Consider the following 14,828-nt stretch of genomic DNA (forward strand, 5'->3'; position numbering starts at 1 on the left):
GGCTTCTACAAATTGTCGTTGAGTCAAAACGCTATTGCGATTATTATCTACGCAATAATTTCCGTCTGAGTACAATTTCTTCGCGCGGGTCGGCTCTGGCTCTGAACTGGGAGAGTATCGTTGTTTTGGCCGCCCTTTTGGTCGTGTCGCCACCTTATTGATTGTTTCCCCCCACCTTTTTGATTGTTTCCCGACGACTTCGATGTTCAAATCAATGACCACACTATCGACGGCTCTCCCGCAACTTTTCTATGATCGGTGCAACCCCGATCGATCGCGGGTACCCTCGTTTCGAATGGGATCATGGCGTATGATGCCAATGGTATAACGTAACATCTTTATCTTCGTTACCGTGAGACGCCATTCCTGCGGTGAATGATGTCGCGAATACGGTTGTCAAAAATATGTTAAAAAAGCTTCATGGTATGGTAGTAACGGGATCGGGGGGTAATTTAAAAATTCTACTGAACTGCATTCCTTTTACTTTATTACCATGCTGAAGTTTCCATCTGCAGCTCATTTTGTTACTCTACTGGTTAATAGTTGTTCTATTAATAAAAGGTCGGTTCATTGTTTGTCCGTCTTTCTGTTACACTTACTTTTCTTAGTAGGATTTAGTAGTAGATTCTCGTATATTTAGTATTGAGCATTTTCTTTTTTCACCGGGTTTTAATTATATACTTTCCTTCACAGAGTGTTACTAAAAAGAGTGTGTCTTACTTAAATGCCAATTGTTTTCACGAATCAGATGAGGAAAATAAAAAGGTACATGATAATTGGGGAACAACCCGACCCATCATGAAAAGAAGAAAATACATATGAAAACCAAACGAAAACAAAGTTTCTGGTCACCAAACTGCATTACTTTCGATTAAAAATTAACGCGTTGCACATACCAATACCAGATGGGTATATCAACGCATTTCACCCTCTAATCGGAAAACAACCATATTATAATTTAACGAAAATTTACAACTCTCGATTCACGAACTTGATTGTAATCAACTTTTCCGACCCTAGCTGAACATACTGACTGGACAAATTAGTAAAATTATCACCTTTACGATGATACTTCCACACATCGTATATAAAAGATTGCTACCACTAAAACCGTTATCCAGTGCATTTTTGATATCGTCTAGTTGAAACGAGTGGTAGATCTTCATTGTGAAGTGCCTGCTAAATTTATATTTGGAATATATTACATCGAATCGAGCAGTTTTCCGGGAGAATTTAACAAGAGAATATGTTTGCATTGAAAATGAAAGTGTTATTTGTTTTAATGATTATTGTGGCTATTGCGGTGGCTGGTGACTTAAATGGAAGTCGTGATGATGATGGTGAAACGGATATAGCTAGGAAAAAGAAATCTAAATTTCCATTCCATTTCTGTGAGTATTTTTCTTTGTGTTTTTTATAATTTTAATAATAATTTTAATTTTTTTCTTTGTATTTTTCGTTGCATTTCACTTAAATGTGAATTGATTTGCATTTCTGTCTTCTGAAGGATGAGGATATTTTCTCCACAAAAGATATATTTTGTGAATATTTTTTGTATGCTGGCGGTTACTCGGGCTGAGCGTGTTTTATCCATTTGGGAGTGATAACCAGGAAACATGGAATTCTCGAAAGTTGGAACTTCATCGACAATTATTCCATATTTGAATGATTTTCCGCATTCATAGATAAAGCTATTTCAATTCATTTGATATTACCTTTGTGGCGACACTTGCCAACATTGACCTATTTCAAATTCAGTTTAAAAGAATGATTCTGCGTCGACTAACTATAGGCTCATCCATAATATTTTTCGTCGTTACTTCGAGAGCTTTACGTTTGGGCCACTGCTTCTTTATTCAGTATTTTTAATGGGTTCTCCCACAAACACTAAAATCAAGGATACTTCGAGAAACCCTTCGCAAATGATAAAGTAACGCTTCTAATATTTCAGAAAGTTGAGGACAATTTTTATAATAATCTTGTCATTAAAATTTCTTGGATGACCATCTGCATCCTCTTCGCCTATTGAAGGGGCAACAATACCGAATCCTAGAACTAAAATTGCCTCAAAGCGTAAAATAAGTTGTACCACTTCTTGCTCACGCCATTCGTATTCGTCAAACAAAAGTAAAAGTCATTGTTATGGTCCTTGGATTTGATCCATATCATTGGAATATCAAAATGTGCGCTTTTGTTAATTCCGTCTGTTCAGTCACGAGGCATTTTCTCAGGCCGACCCCGCATCTAAACAGGACAAAGGCTAGAGAAAGAAGTCGAGACACATTTTCTCGCAATTATGACACTCAATATGAGGGGCCCAATTACTGTTTTGATCGGCAAAGGAAACATACAAATAGGCGACATATGCTCTTTCGTAAAGTGCTTACTAGTAGAGGCCATAACTTAATCTAAAAAAGGATAAAATGACAAGGTGCTCCATCACTTTTTGAGTTGGTTTTTTTTACCAATTAAAACTCAACACCGTTTCGTCGCTAGTAGTAATTTTTAATTCGACATATATCGATATTTTTTCTAGTCCAAAGGAATCTACATTTGATTACACATGCGTAAATATTTAGTCTTACGAACTAAGCTGTGTTTAGAAGTAATCTATGAGAATATCACTTCAGTTCCTCCCATCAAAGTGACTGGATGGCGCTTGGATTCACCGCAAATGGCACTCAAATCGTATTTAATGTTTCAATTTCCTTCCATATGCATTTTTGTAAAATGCTTCATTACATCTGAAACAACTTATTTTTATGGAAATTTCACTGCACTCAAAGAATTGATTGACATGAAAATTAAAACGATACACTTAGGTGTAATTTCATGCCACAGTGCTTACAAGCGACCTTCAGTTGGAGTAGGGTTAATCCGTCTTAAAATTACGAATATTTTTTTGTGTTTAGAATTCAAATTGCTGGTAATTTTTCTGTTTTCCCCACATTGCATGGGCTTGCATTCGACAATATGCCATGGAAAACGGCAATTGTGGCCATTGGCAGTATCTATATACCTTGTAAACTTATCCGAGTGCTATTTCACCCTCTATAAACTGTTCTTGCTCAAAATTCTTAGCTCCATAATTGCTGTGAAGAGAAAAACTTGAAACAGGCATAGGAATATTCACGAATAGCCATGGAGAATAATATTGCAATAGCCAGTTCGAAATTCAGCGGGATAGTGCTGTGTTACTATCGTTATTCACTCGTTTGTTCTACCATCTGCACATAAACAACATAATGAGCTGCGTTCATTGTGTACAAGTCCGTCCTGTTTGCCCACGAAATTCATGTTATAGAACTATAACTAATGAAAATCTCATAACAATTCGGGGTAAGCTTTCAACCAATTCGAGCAGTGATTGGTGTCCAGAAGATTGTCTGTCATTATTTTCGACAATACTAAAAATGTCAGAGCTGTTTCCATTGACCGCACAGGCAGGCTTGAATGTGCTAAACTTTATGTTATCACGATGTTGCATGTTATGTGTGACTTTGTCAATTTTTATCAGATTAGCGTTTTGAAATCTCTATCAATTGTAAACAAAGTACATGTTCCTCCGTTAGCCGTGATCGTCTAGTGGTTAGGACCCTACGTTGTGGCCGTAGTAACCCAGGTTCGAATCCTGGTCACGGCAGTGCTCTAGCACTGTCACGGGGAGGGATTTTTTTTTGCTTATTTTAATGATTACAAACGTTCTAATCGTTTATTTCTTTTTTTCAGTGGGATATGGAGTTGGAATACACGCCCTGGCTATCTTATACTGGCTCAAGGTCAAAGCTATCATAATTTCGTTCTTCGTTGGAACAGCAGTTGTGTGGGGTTTCCGATATTTCGCGCATCATTTCAAATCGTGCCCAGAAGTCATTCACGAAAGCCCCATCATACCGATTGATCATGGGTAAGAACAGTTTGTTTTGTAGTTTTATGGAAAATTTATCTAAAAAGGCTTTAAGTCGTCCAGAACCCTGCAAGCATATGGAATGATGAGATCCCATGTACGCTCATTTTCTACGTTGTTAAGTTGATATATTGCGTATATTAAATTAACTTCGATTCTTTTAAAGTAATTGCACACATTTCTTAATCCTCTGATAGAATGGCGAACAATAACCTATATATCAAGAAATTCGGCGAAATAAAAGACATGACAATTAAGAATTGTAAAATAGTTAATGAAAATAAAAGGGGAGGGAAGAGTTATTTCAATTTGAATGGACTTGCAACATCTGGGCATAAATAGGGATAGGGATAAACCTCACCCGGGGTAGGAAGTCGATGCTCCACTGAGGTAATGATTCCCCCGTAAGCTCGGGACTGAGAATTTACCCAAAGTATTCTTTGTTTATCGCAAATGGCGAGTTTTGTTTTCGCCAACGACTTATGATTGTATTCTGGATTGTGCTACCGCTTCTCGACGATGATACCGAGACTCTACAGAATGCTTACACCAGTGATTAGCAGAATGTCCAGGTTAAACTTCTGGAGAGTACCACCTTCCTTCTAGTTTGGCAAGTCTGCAAGGAAGCGGACTCCACGGACCACTGTGAGTACCTTGTTTATAGACGCATCGGAGGGCAGATTTTTCATGATTATGTATTCCTATTGCAGCAGGTAGTATCACATCTTCTGATGGAAATCCTACGATACGTAAACGAATCTGAGATATTCAGTTAGGAGGGAGGGTTGAATACAGTGGAACGCTGAAAAATCAATGTCCTTCCTCCACTTCATACACAAACATAGCCCTCCCGGAACTAAGCGTGAATTCGGTGCTGAGCTAATGCTTACTGATATCATAATTTGATGGCAGCTTTCGCTTGCTTACATTATTATCTACTCGCAAGGGTTTAGAGCATTGACTCAAAAAACTCAGAATTTATCATTTACGATCCTCGATACCGCGATACAGGGATTCGTCTGATTTGAAATTGTATGGGCCATGCTTAGCATTTCGAAACTTCTAAGTTGGTTGGTGGAACGCTTAAACTGAAAAAATTGCATATTCTTGCAGCTAGCTTTTCTATACATATTAAGAAACTTCTCCTCTCTACAACTTCAGTTATCACGGATTCCACGATCACATTTCCTACTCGGCACCACACGATTTTCTCGATCACGATCCCTATGGCGGATATTCTCATTTCTCAGAATCATCCCCAGATGTGATTGAATCAGACTCGCCACCTCACCGTCGTCGAATATCCTCGAAAGGGCGAAAAATGTCAACGGAAGAGCAGTAAGTACACTATAATGACAAATCTTCGCTCGTCATCACTGAGTGAAAATGCATTTCAGAGTCAGCGACATAATCTTCGCTTTTCTCGGAGTCGGATCGGATTCGTGTCGAAAACGCTTCTTGTGCGAAATGGAGTTTCGATCCAATGACAATCCTCTAACCCAAATGGCATTCCGTGTTATTGGACGTGGTATTTTCACCAAGTACGTCCGGAATGAGGACGAGGAGCCAATGCCTCGTAGTTTTGCAGAATGTGGCCAGGTACATAGCGATTGTAAATTTATCGAAGAAAATATCAATATAGACGAGACGAATGAAATTGATGAAAGTGAGAAAAATACAACGGCATCAACGGAAATAATATCACCAGATCCGGATCCAAGTGAACCTGCAGTGGAGTCACAGAGGCAGATTGATACTGTAGCGGAACGGATTCTTTGGAGATCGAGTCAATAAAACACTGCCTGGCCCACAGTATATCACCAATTATCGATGGGCTGCTAAGTAGTTTAGGTCAAGTGCATATTGTGTTCCGAAAATGTTTGCACTCTCCCTTTTAGTGAGGGTAAACAAATGAAAAGACCACGACTTGGTTCTACAATGTTGTATGGAAGATATTTTGTAAATAGAAATAGGGAAATGCCAGTAAGTTAATGTTATTTTTAAGTATTTATTTATTTATGAAGAGATGAAGCTATATTTATAAGAAAATATAAATAATGAAAAAATGTATATTACAAGAATTCGACATTATGACATTAGACCGGTCAATGTGTGACGGCTCTTCCGGGCAAAAATAATTTCGATTTTGAATAAAATGTTCAGTTTGCAGATTTGATATCAGCCGCGTTCCTTTTCGTTAGAGATTCAGCGCTAATTGTTTTTTGCAACTCAATTCTAATAAATTTAACGGCATCGCTAATATACTGCAGCTCAGATTTTCGAATTACAGTAATAATGAAAAACCACCTTGCATTTGTTCGGAGGGTAGTGTTGCTTCACAGTTTGCTGCTGCGGCAATTGCTGTGGCGATTGCATGTAATCTTCCATGAGTCGTCTCGGTAGCCGTAGTAGCAGTAAACACTCCAATCATTTTCAGTAGAACTTTTCATATTAACACAGATGGCAGGAGAGTGCCATTTGATACCCGTGAATTGAACCATTTTTTATCAATCATTTCCAGCCGCGTCCACTTCCAATTCAATCAGCTGTTCAACCAAGCCTTCCAGTAAACTTAACCTAAAAAGTGTTTGTAAACCGATTCCTGTCTGTAACTAGTGAGTGTAGGTCGGTTTTAGTATTAAAGTGCTGTTAAAAATGGGAAAAAACGGTCCAGCAAATTCAGATAATGACGAAAACAAGATAAAGCTTCCATTAGACCCGCAAGCGCCGGTTACTCGAAAGGGAGTTTTGATTTCATTTCGAACGGGGAAGCCGATGGAAATCAATGAACGCGACAATGTAATTTCTCGAATCATTTCAGAAACTAAACAATTTATCTGAAAATTCACATTCTTGCAGCTCGGCCGATGTCGTCTAGTGACTGAATTTGAAAAACTAAATCGAATTGGCGAAGGCACCTACGGAATAGTTTGTATGACTCGCATTTGTATAGCGCCTGCTTGCTTGATTTCAACTTTGCGTTTTACAGATAGAGCCCGCGACACTAAATCCAATGAAATTGTTGCCTTGAAGAAGGTCCGAATGGATCAGGAGAAGGACGGGCTTCCCATAAGCGGGTTGCGCGAGATTCAAATATTAATGGCGTGCAATCATGAGAATATTGTCCGCCTCAGGGAAGTGGTCGTTGGGAAGAGTTTGGAAAGGTAACTTATTGTAATTTGGCTGAAAGTTGCCTCTAATCACATCCCTCAGTATTTTTCTCACTATGGAATATTGCGAACAAGATCTAGCCTCACTGCTGGACAACATGACTTCTCCCTTCTCGGAGTCTGAAGTGAAATGTATCGTAATGCAAGTATTGAAGGGACTGCAGTACCTGCATTCCAGGTATATCGTTCATCGAGATCTGAAGGTGTCGAACTTGCTCATGACCGACAAAGGATGCGTCAAAATAGGTACCCGCTACGAGAGTCTACTCTTCTAAACTAAATTTCATGATTATTGTGTTGTTCCAGCTGACTTCGGCCTGGCACGATACTTCGGAATCCCACCTAAACCTATGACCCCGCAAGTAGTGACCCTGTGGTACCGAGCGCCCGAGCTCCTGCTTGGCTCTCCGGTTCAGACGACGGCCATCGACATGTGGGCTGTCGGTTGCATCTTGGGCGAGTTACTTGGCCATAAACCGTTATTGCCGGGAACAACGGAAATCGCTCAACTTGAACTGATCATTAAGCTGTTGGGAACTCCGTCCGACGCAATCTGGCCCGAGTATTCAACTTTGCCTGCGTTGAAAAATTTTACTCTCAAGCACCAACCATACAACAACTTGAAGACACGATTTCCTTGGCTCTCAGCAGCGGGATTGCGTCTGTTAAATTTCCTGTTCATGTACGACCCGAAGAAGCGAGCCACTGCGGAGGAATGTCTGCAAAGTTCATATTTCAAGGAAGCACCGTTGCGTACGTGATTTGCCATGTATCTAGGACTCCTTTAACGATACTTTATTTTGCAGCGTGCGATCCAAAACTCATGCCCACCTTTCCGCAGCATCGAAACCTAAAAGGTGGGAAGGAACCTTCATCGTTGGTGCAACCCGCCCCGACAACGTCTGACCATTTGCCCGCGATATCGGATTTGCTTGGCAGCTTAATTAAGAAGCGACGAGTCGATTGAAATAAAACATAGCATCATAATATTTTACATCTTTATTACTAAGCCTACATCAAATATTGACAAGAAACAAATGGGCCAGTTGCAGTCTACAAATAGGGCCGCTCCATTGGCGTTTTCTTGGCTCTTTTGTCGCGAGATCGGGGGAACCATCTGTGCTTCGTGGTGTATGTAAGGCTCATGAGTTCCTGGCGTGCCGCCTCTGGATGCTTGTTCTTGAACGCCTTCATTGCATTGTCCAATTTGTCCTCCTTCAGGAGCGATGTACTGTCCAATTTCTCGATGTTTGGTATTGGCTTGGACATTTCATATGGAAACGGTGTGTCCGGGTGCCAACTGACAATCATTTTACCGTCATTGGTAACAACTATTTTGTCTACTAAATGCTGGATCCCCTCCGGATATTTACTGGAAAACGGCCGAAAACCCGGAGGAATAATTGCACGAACTAACGATAACCTTAAAGCCATTGTCGCAACTGACATTTGTAGTTTATGTCAATTTTGTAATCCAGTGTGCGCCGAACAGTCTTGCTTTTGGTACAATTCTAATCACTTGAAGCATGGACTGAAACGAATCATTGATGTAAGAAGAAGAGGTGGTTTCCTGTCGCAGAAACGGCTATGGTTCCGGCGGAGAGGTAAATGTGGTAATTAATTACTAGTAGAAAACGCGGGAAGTCGACTAAATAGGGAAATTGTTATCTTTAACTGTTTGGGACATTTTCTATATCAGTCTGAGCTAAGTCTTTGGTTTAGCTCATTGAAAGTGTACTGATCAGGCTAGTAAACAGATAATCCGCGTTAAGCCAAATGCGAATATCATGGCCCGCCATTTTACTTTCCGCGTCAAGCTCAGATTTGTATTGAAACTAACGCTTCGAAATAATTTGCAAACACATAACTTCTCTTTACCTCAATGCGCTTATATTTGCAAATTGCATATATTTTACAAGGTCTTGACAGCATAGACACCTGGTTATGACTCAAATGGAAAATGTAAGTTGAAGCCATTCTTCTATCTTTTTTTTTTTTTTTGCTAAACTTTGGCCTCAGGAGGTTGCATTCAAGAGCTCATGTAAGAACCCTGTACCGGAAAATTGCTTTATAATCCTCTTATTTGCTTTGTGATTACAATGAGCTTACGCTAGTTGTACAGTATGTATATTTCGATTTTATACCGGACTCACAGGTTTGCCAAACCTCAAGAAGGCATCGCAAATTCAAACGTGGGAATAGTATTTGGCTTGGTTTGTGTAGGTTTGCGCTTGCAACCGATCCGATTGAGTTTCAGTTTTTGGACTAATCAAAGGGAATTTGTTTGCCTGCTCAGAAAACACTGATGTATTTGCAAACGCATGGATGACTATGTTTGGCCGACAACATTAAGCCAAACGTTTGGAGTTTGGGGCAAGTGTCAAACGTGTAGAGGTGGCATTAAAATGTCGCCCAAGTCCCTTTTATTTAGGTATCATGCCAGTTAGGTCACACAGCCATTAAGAAAAACAGCGTTAATGTGTAATCAGGTGAAGTAAATTACTTATGATTAACTGTATTCGCATTATAGAAACATTTTGTCTACATATTTGGCTCAAATATCCTGGTGAAATATTATATATCAACTAAATTGAAGCACGAATCCATATTCGATGATTCATTTGATTATTGACAAAAAAGGTTAACTTGTAAAAGAAAACTGTTCAATTTTATTCAGCCAAACATTATATCGAAGGTGAGGCTTGTCTGGATATTCGTTCTCCACATCAGTTGATGCGTCGCTATTGGCACTGCTATTTCTCGTAGAAGTATCATCCATGGATCGACTTTAGTATTAGATAGAGTCTGTCACGTCCCTGTTGTTCATGTGACAAAGGTTTCTGCGATCGACTAATCTCCTTGTGCAGTCAACGATACGGTTGCTGGCAGGGCTGCATGGGTCCGTCGTAACGTACAAATGCTCGAATAGTTATTGCTAAGTCTTATCGAAACCCCCAATAGGTCCCATATACGATAAAGATCTCTGTAAAGTGGCCTGTTTATAGAGCAATGCTAATTGGTTGAATTGACACGAAAGATCACAAGCCAAACGCCGCGACTACCCAGAAGTCTAAGGAATGGTTCCACTATACTGTTGGCTATTGTTCGCAGACGACTTGCACAGAATAAATAATTTTTGAAAATGTACGACTCAAACCATCTTTAATCTTAATCCATTGTTGTGACTATCTATGGCATTCCGAAGTTACACTCGTGTATCAGCTGAGATTTCTTGCTGCAGTAGTAGTATTGCTGCGGTTTATCATGGTAAGGCATGGAAGTATCTCCAAGCGTTGAAATTACTGTAATCAAACTCCTAAGCCGGAAACTGGCGCCACCAGTAGCGACACTTGAGTCAGCTCTCCTTGAGAGCCTTGAATGGCTACTAGTTACCACCTATTTTGGAATTTTTCGTTCAAGTTGCCCTGCAGGAAGTTGTTGAGCGGAGCTTGTGTTGCTGCAGTATTCAGTAAGAGTTATCGAAAGAAATCAATCATACCCAACGACTAGCGAAACTTTTTCAGTTCGTAACAGGGTCCGAATAACTTCAATTTTCTCTGGAAATGGATGGGCTTCAACAATGGAAATTATGTGACCCGAAAAATTCACCTCGGCCTGTTTAAATGTGCCATTGGAAGGATTGTTGATGGCTCCGTACTGTCTCAGTCTTTGTAAGAGCATCTCAAGATGTTCATGGTGGTCTCCTTTAGGTAATGAGGGGATAAGGATGACGACAATGTAGGTGAAGCAAAATTCCAATTCATGCAGTACTTCATCGATGAATCTTTGAAAAGTTTGCAGAGCTTTACCAAAAAAGGTCATCAAGTTGAATTTGAAGAGATAGAAGGGTGTGATTATTTCTCTACGGGGAGCACAATTTTCTGCACAGCAATTGTGAAAAGTCGTTGATATACCGGGTTATCGGTCGGGTTATGGATAAGCATTGAGTGCGCGGTGATCTTTGCAGTCTCCATTCGCCTGCCTTCCTAGGAACAAAGTGTGCTCGAGGTAAACCGTCGTAATTTCTAGACGATGACCGATCCAGGCATTATGATAATGTGACGTTGCTTTGAGTGAGAGATGGTCGTTCCCACATCCAGGATGTGTTATCTCTGGGTAACGTTACAGGAGGCCATGAAACGGAGATGAACCTGTTATTGTCTTCACTGTGGGGATCTCATATTCGATTATCTAAGGGGGATGAGATGAGTGATTCAGCCATAATCAATAATGCGTTTTGATACTTCAACAATTTTCGATAACCAACATCACAGCTTCAGGCCCATGACAAGTATACTTGTTTCGAATAATGAGAGGCAATCCAAGTTGCCAGTCCTCGAAACTGGTGAGAATATCAGAGATGTCTTTCAGACGTCTACAAATATGTGCTATAAAATTTGCCATCTCGTCGCTCTTCTCAAGCGATATATCATTGTGAACCGTAATTAATGCCTGAATGTATTTGTAGCACATCGTATGGGTTTCTTCCGTGGGGTGTTGAAGATACCGAATATGCATATTGTGTTTTTTTGTTTCAAGCGTCAATTGCCGTCATTCTTCTCTACGCCAAATAACTTACCATTAAAAGATCATATCAAAGAATTTACCTAATTGTCTATGAACCATCTCATTGTTTATGTGGTTGCACATTATTTAGCTGAAACTTTACTTCATTCATTTTGGTACATGATAGCTTTGCTTCTGGAAATTTTGTATCCTTGACGAACTTCATGTATACTTTGCTAATTACTATTTCATAAAATTCCAGCTATCATGCATTCCCAAATCATTTGGCTGCTTCTTCCACACTGAATTTTTGTATTAGTTTTTTCTCAGGTTCAGTGTCAGATGGTGCATTGCAAATACTTGTTTGCATTACAAAATTAATAGTTTTTTTCTTCTAGCTAAAAAGTATTTATTTCAAGTATATTATTCAATAGAACGTGCGTTTAAAGTACAATGGTGATGTAAATAATGCTCGACCAATAGTCATCAGTAAGATTTCTATATTTATAAGGTCATGCGCAGCCGGTTTCCTTGGGTGCATGTGTGCCCTAAAAACTACGACTTGTGATCTCCACACGTTAAAGAATATAGTAGTGAGCTCGACATGACAACTGAAGAATTCATTGTCCAGTTTGAGGCGAGCGTTTGATATTTGGAACCTGCCTGCTTCCAAGATATGAGCTTTTATACTTTTTTGGGACCAATACGGGACCTGAAAAAGCCAGCTCTCTGAATTGCCGACAACTCGATAATACGCCATAGTATTATAAGTCTACGAAATATATTTTGGATAAACAAATTTTTCTAAGGATGGTCAGCTGTAGCACACATAACTATAAAAACGATAAAAAATCCTTTTGTTTCTACTTTCCGATCATTTCGCGAACTTGATCTGACGCATATGCAAGTGCTTTACTCAAACTAATTTCAAGTCGGCTTATTTCGGCTTAGCGATGATTTTCCTTAGCTTTCAACTGACAAAACATGTTACTTTTGAATAATTTTAACAATAATTTCCGATATACTATTCAATTCACTCACTAAAGCAAATGTCCCTATCCCAATCATTGATTCATTACGTAGAACATCGTAAGACAAACGTTTCTCTCCTTTCCCTCACGAACAACATCCAATTCACTATATGTACAACTATAGGCAGTATGCATTTATCCCAAATATTGCTGACAGAGCTATTGTCGTTCTTCGAAATCATGATTTTGAGAGAGGTTTCAGAACTGACCGTTTCCAAATTTGAGATAAAAAAAAACGGTTTCATTGTGGTCGAATTAAAAATAATTTTCTTTCTATATTTTTTTTAGGTAATGTGGGTAGTGACTGGAGTTGCAGAACGAAAATTTCGCCAGCAATGGAGAACGCAGGGTTCATTATTCAAGGTAAGATAATTTTCGTTAGTTTACAACGACCATTTGACAATAGACTTTTACTCAAATTACTGCTTCACATCTATGCAAACACTAAGAATTTTCCTGATTTGAGTAAGACATCCATCCGCCATCCTTCTTGAAGCACCCTCACTAATTGAGGTTTAACAGATTTGCCGGTTTTCTTTCTAGAGGAGGTCAATGCGATCCAGATTCAGGCTTTGAGGAGGTAGTTCAATTTGATTCACTTGATTGGCTGATAACCAATTGTTCATGAATTGCAGCGTGTATTTTGGGTCGTTGCCTTCTTGATATAACCAACTTTCCCTAAATTTACGCTGTTATAGTATGCTCGAGTGTCCGGATGGCTGAGTGGTTAGAGCACAAGGCTGTCGTACGGAAAGCAGTGGGATTTGTATCGTGATTTGACATCGGATACCAGCCGACTCAGCTGTGAATGAGTTTCAATGAGTCAAATCAGGGTAATAATCTCGGGCGAGCACAATGCTGACCAGATTGCCTCCTACAGAGTTCTGTAATTCTGTAGCGTACCGTTACGGTCTTGAATGAAGTGCTCTAACACACTTCCCGGCCTTAATCCAATATGGATTCCTGCGCCAACGATTATTATTATTATAATATGTTTGAATTATGGCATAGGAACTGCCATTTTGACTAAAACTTTTTAGAAAAACGAAAAATTTTATCCCTGCCAATGACTCTTCCGTTTATTATTCCTCGATCTATTCGGGGCTGAAAACCAACTCAGAATCGGAATGCCTATTATTTGAAACTTCTACCATTTTCCGTTGCGTCCTCAATTAACCTCGTAATATCACTAGATAAAGTTTGCTTACATTGGCCAGATAAAAGCAGCAGGATCACTTTCGAGACCATGCGTCATCAACAACAATCTAAGACCTGGAAAAAGTGATCTGTGATGCTGAGTTAAATGCGGGTGGCATCATCCTTAAGTCCATCCAATTACTGGCCTATGCTCACGACATCAAAGTCATGGGAGGAACTACCCGAGATGTACAATCTACCTTCATTCAGTTACGACGATGAAATCCGCGCACAGGTGTTCGCAGCCAACAGAGCTTATTTCAGCTTAATAAAACTGTTTCCCTCGAAACGTCTCACTTTAGGGTCAAAGTTCTTACTGTACAAGACAATGATGTTGCCAGTCCTCATTTATTCCTCTAAGAAGTTGGGTTCTTAGCAAGAAAAATTACGAACTCTTAGTCGCGTTCGAGAGAAGAATCATGCGAAAAATTTTTGGCCCCCTACAAGAAGATGGACGACTCCGTAGCTTATATAACGACGAAATCAATTAATCAATTATTATTAATATTTATGTATAAATAATGTATGTATTTTCTTTGTTTCAGGTGAACTCCAATCATCGGTCCGGTAAGTCAATAAATATTTTTTCTTGGAATGAATCATTGGGTTTCCAGTTTTCAATTATTGTATTGTTTAAAATTTCATGGGGTCCATAGCATCGTCGACAGTGGGGGATTTTGGACTAGATAACAACTTTCACTTCAACTTTTTGTAAATAGTGAACGGCGAATTTATGTGTGTGTCCCCTAATATTTTTTTGGGGGGAGTATCCACATGCCATTCCCTTTTTGTTTATTGCACAATGAACCACATTGTGGTTCATTTTATATTATTGTTTATTACGAAAAAATATCGTTATTCAAAGGTCTTTCAATGTAAGCAAACTTTTTCTTTATAAACCTTTTATCTCTTTTCCATATAGTTTACCCTCTTTAGCTATATATTTTTGCTGTGAAACAGATAGTTTTGTCATGCCGTTTTCGAACGTTCAGCGATCCAATTAGGCATGTTCATCAT

At 39.3% G+C, this 14,828-nt stretch overlaps 3 protein-coding genes and 1 non-coding gene across 4 annotated transcripts; 3 read left to right on the forward strand and 1 right to left on the reverse strand.

Annotated features, from left to right (window-relative positions):
• Positions 1–710: 710 nt before the first annotated feature.
• Positions 711–6,083, forward strand: LOC119658672. The gene is made up of 4 exons (XM_038066234.1): positions 711–1,391; positions 3,730–3,907; positions 5,069–5,245; positions 5,305–6,083. Exons 1-4 carry the CDS (start codon positions 1,247–1,249, stop codon positions 5,699–5,701), a joined length of 897 nt encoding a protein of 298 aa, XP_037922162.1. The 5' UTR covers positions 711–1,246; the 3' UTR covers positions 5,702–6,083.
• Positions 3,572–3,643, forward strand: Trnah-gug. Its single transcript has one exon. It is a non-coding gene; the product is annotated as a tRNA-His (tRNA).
• A 146-nt stretch (positions 6,084–6,229) lies between the features above and the next one.
• LOC119658670 (cyclin-dependent kinase 10) lies at positions 6,230–8,066 on the forward strand. The gene is made up of 6 exons (XM_038066233.1): positions 6,230–6,706; positions 6,767–6,839; positions 6,897–7,071; positions 7,121–7,323; positions 7,384–7,830; positions 7,884–8,066. Exons 1-6 carry the CDS (start codon positions 6,563–6,565, stop codon positions 8,042–8,044), a joined length of 1,203 nt encoding a protein of 400 aa, XP_037922161.1. The 5' UTR covers positions 6,230–6,562; the 3' UTR covers positions 8,045–8,066.
• On the reverse strand, positions 8,062–8,535 carry LOC119658674 (39S ribosomal protein L42, mitochondrial). Its single transcript, XM_038066236.1, has one exon. It carries the CDS (start codon positions 8,524–8,526, stop codon positions 8,131–8,133), a length of 396 nt encoding a protein of 131 aa, XP_037922164.1. The 5' UTR covers positions 8,527–8,535; the 3' UTR covers positions 8,062–8,130.
• Between the last annotated feature and the right edge of the window lie 6,293 nt (positions 8,536–14,828).

Source organism: Hermetia illucens, chromosome 6, assembly GCF_905115235.1.
Source record: "Hermetia illucens chromosome 6, iHerIll2.2.curated.20191125, whole genome shotgun sequence".
NCBI lineage: Eukaryota > Metazoa > Arthropoda > Insecta > Diptera > Stratiomyidae > Hermetia > Hermetia illucens.

Bases quoted from the DNA above. Each gene is read 5' to 3' on its own strand.
- LOC119658672 (XM_038066234.1), top strand. From the start codon at position 1,247: ATGTTTGCATTGAAAATGAAAGTGTTATTTGTTTTAATGATTATTGTG. The intron at 1,392-3,729 runs GTGAGTATTTTT...TCTTTTTTTCAG, and splicing joins TAAATTTCCATTCCATTTCT to TGGGATATGGAGTTGGAATA. The intron at 5,246-5,304 runs GTAAGTACACTA...AATGCATTTCAG, and splicing joins AAAATGTCAACGGAAGAGCA to AGTCAGCGACATAATCTTCG.
- LOC119658670 (XM_038066233.1), top strand. From the start codon at position 6,563: ATGGGAAAAAACGGTCCAGCAAATTCAGATAATGACGAAAACAAGATA. The intron at 6,840-6,896 runs GTATGACTCGCA...TGCGTTTTACAG, and splicing joins AGGCACCTACGGAATAGTTT to ATAGAGCCCGCGACACTAAA. The intron at 7,831-7,883 runs GTACGTGATTTG...TTTATTTTGCAG, and splicing joins TTTCAAGGAAGCACCGTTGC to CGTGCGATCCAAAACTCATG.
- LOC119658674 (XM_038066236.1), bottom strand. From the start codon at position 8,526: ATGTCAGTTGCGACAATGGCTTTAAGGTTATCGTTAGTTCGTGCAATT.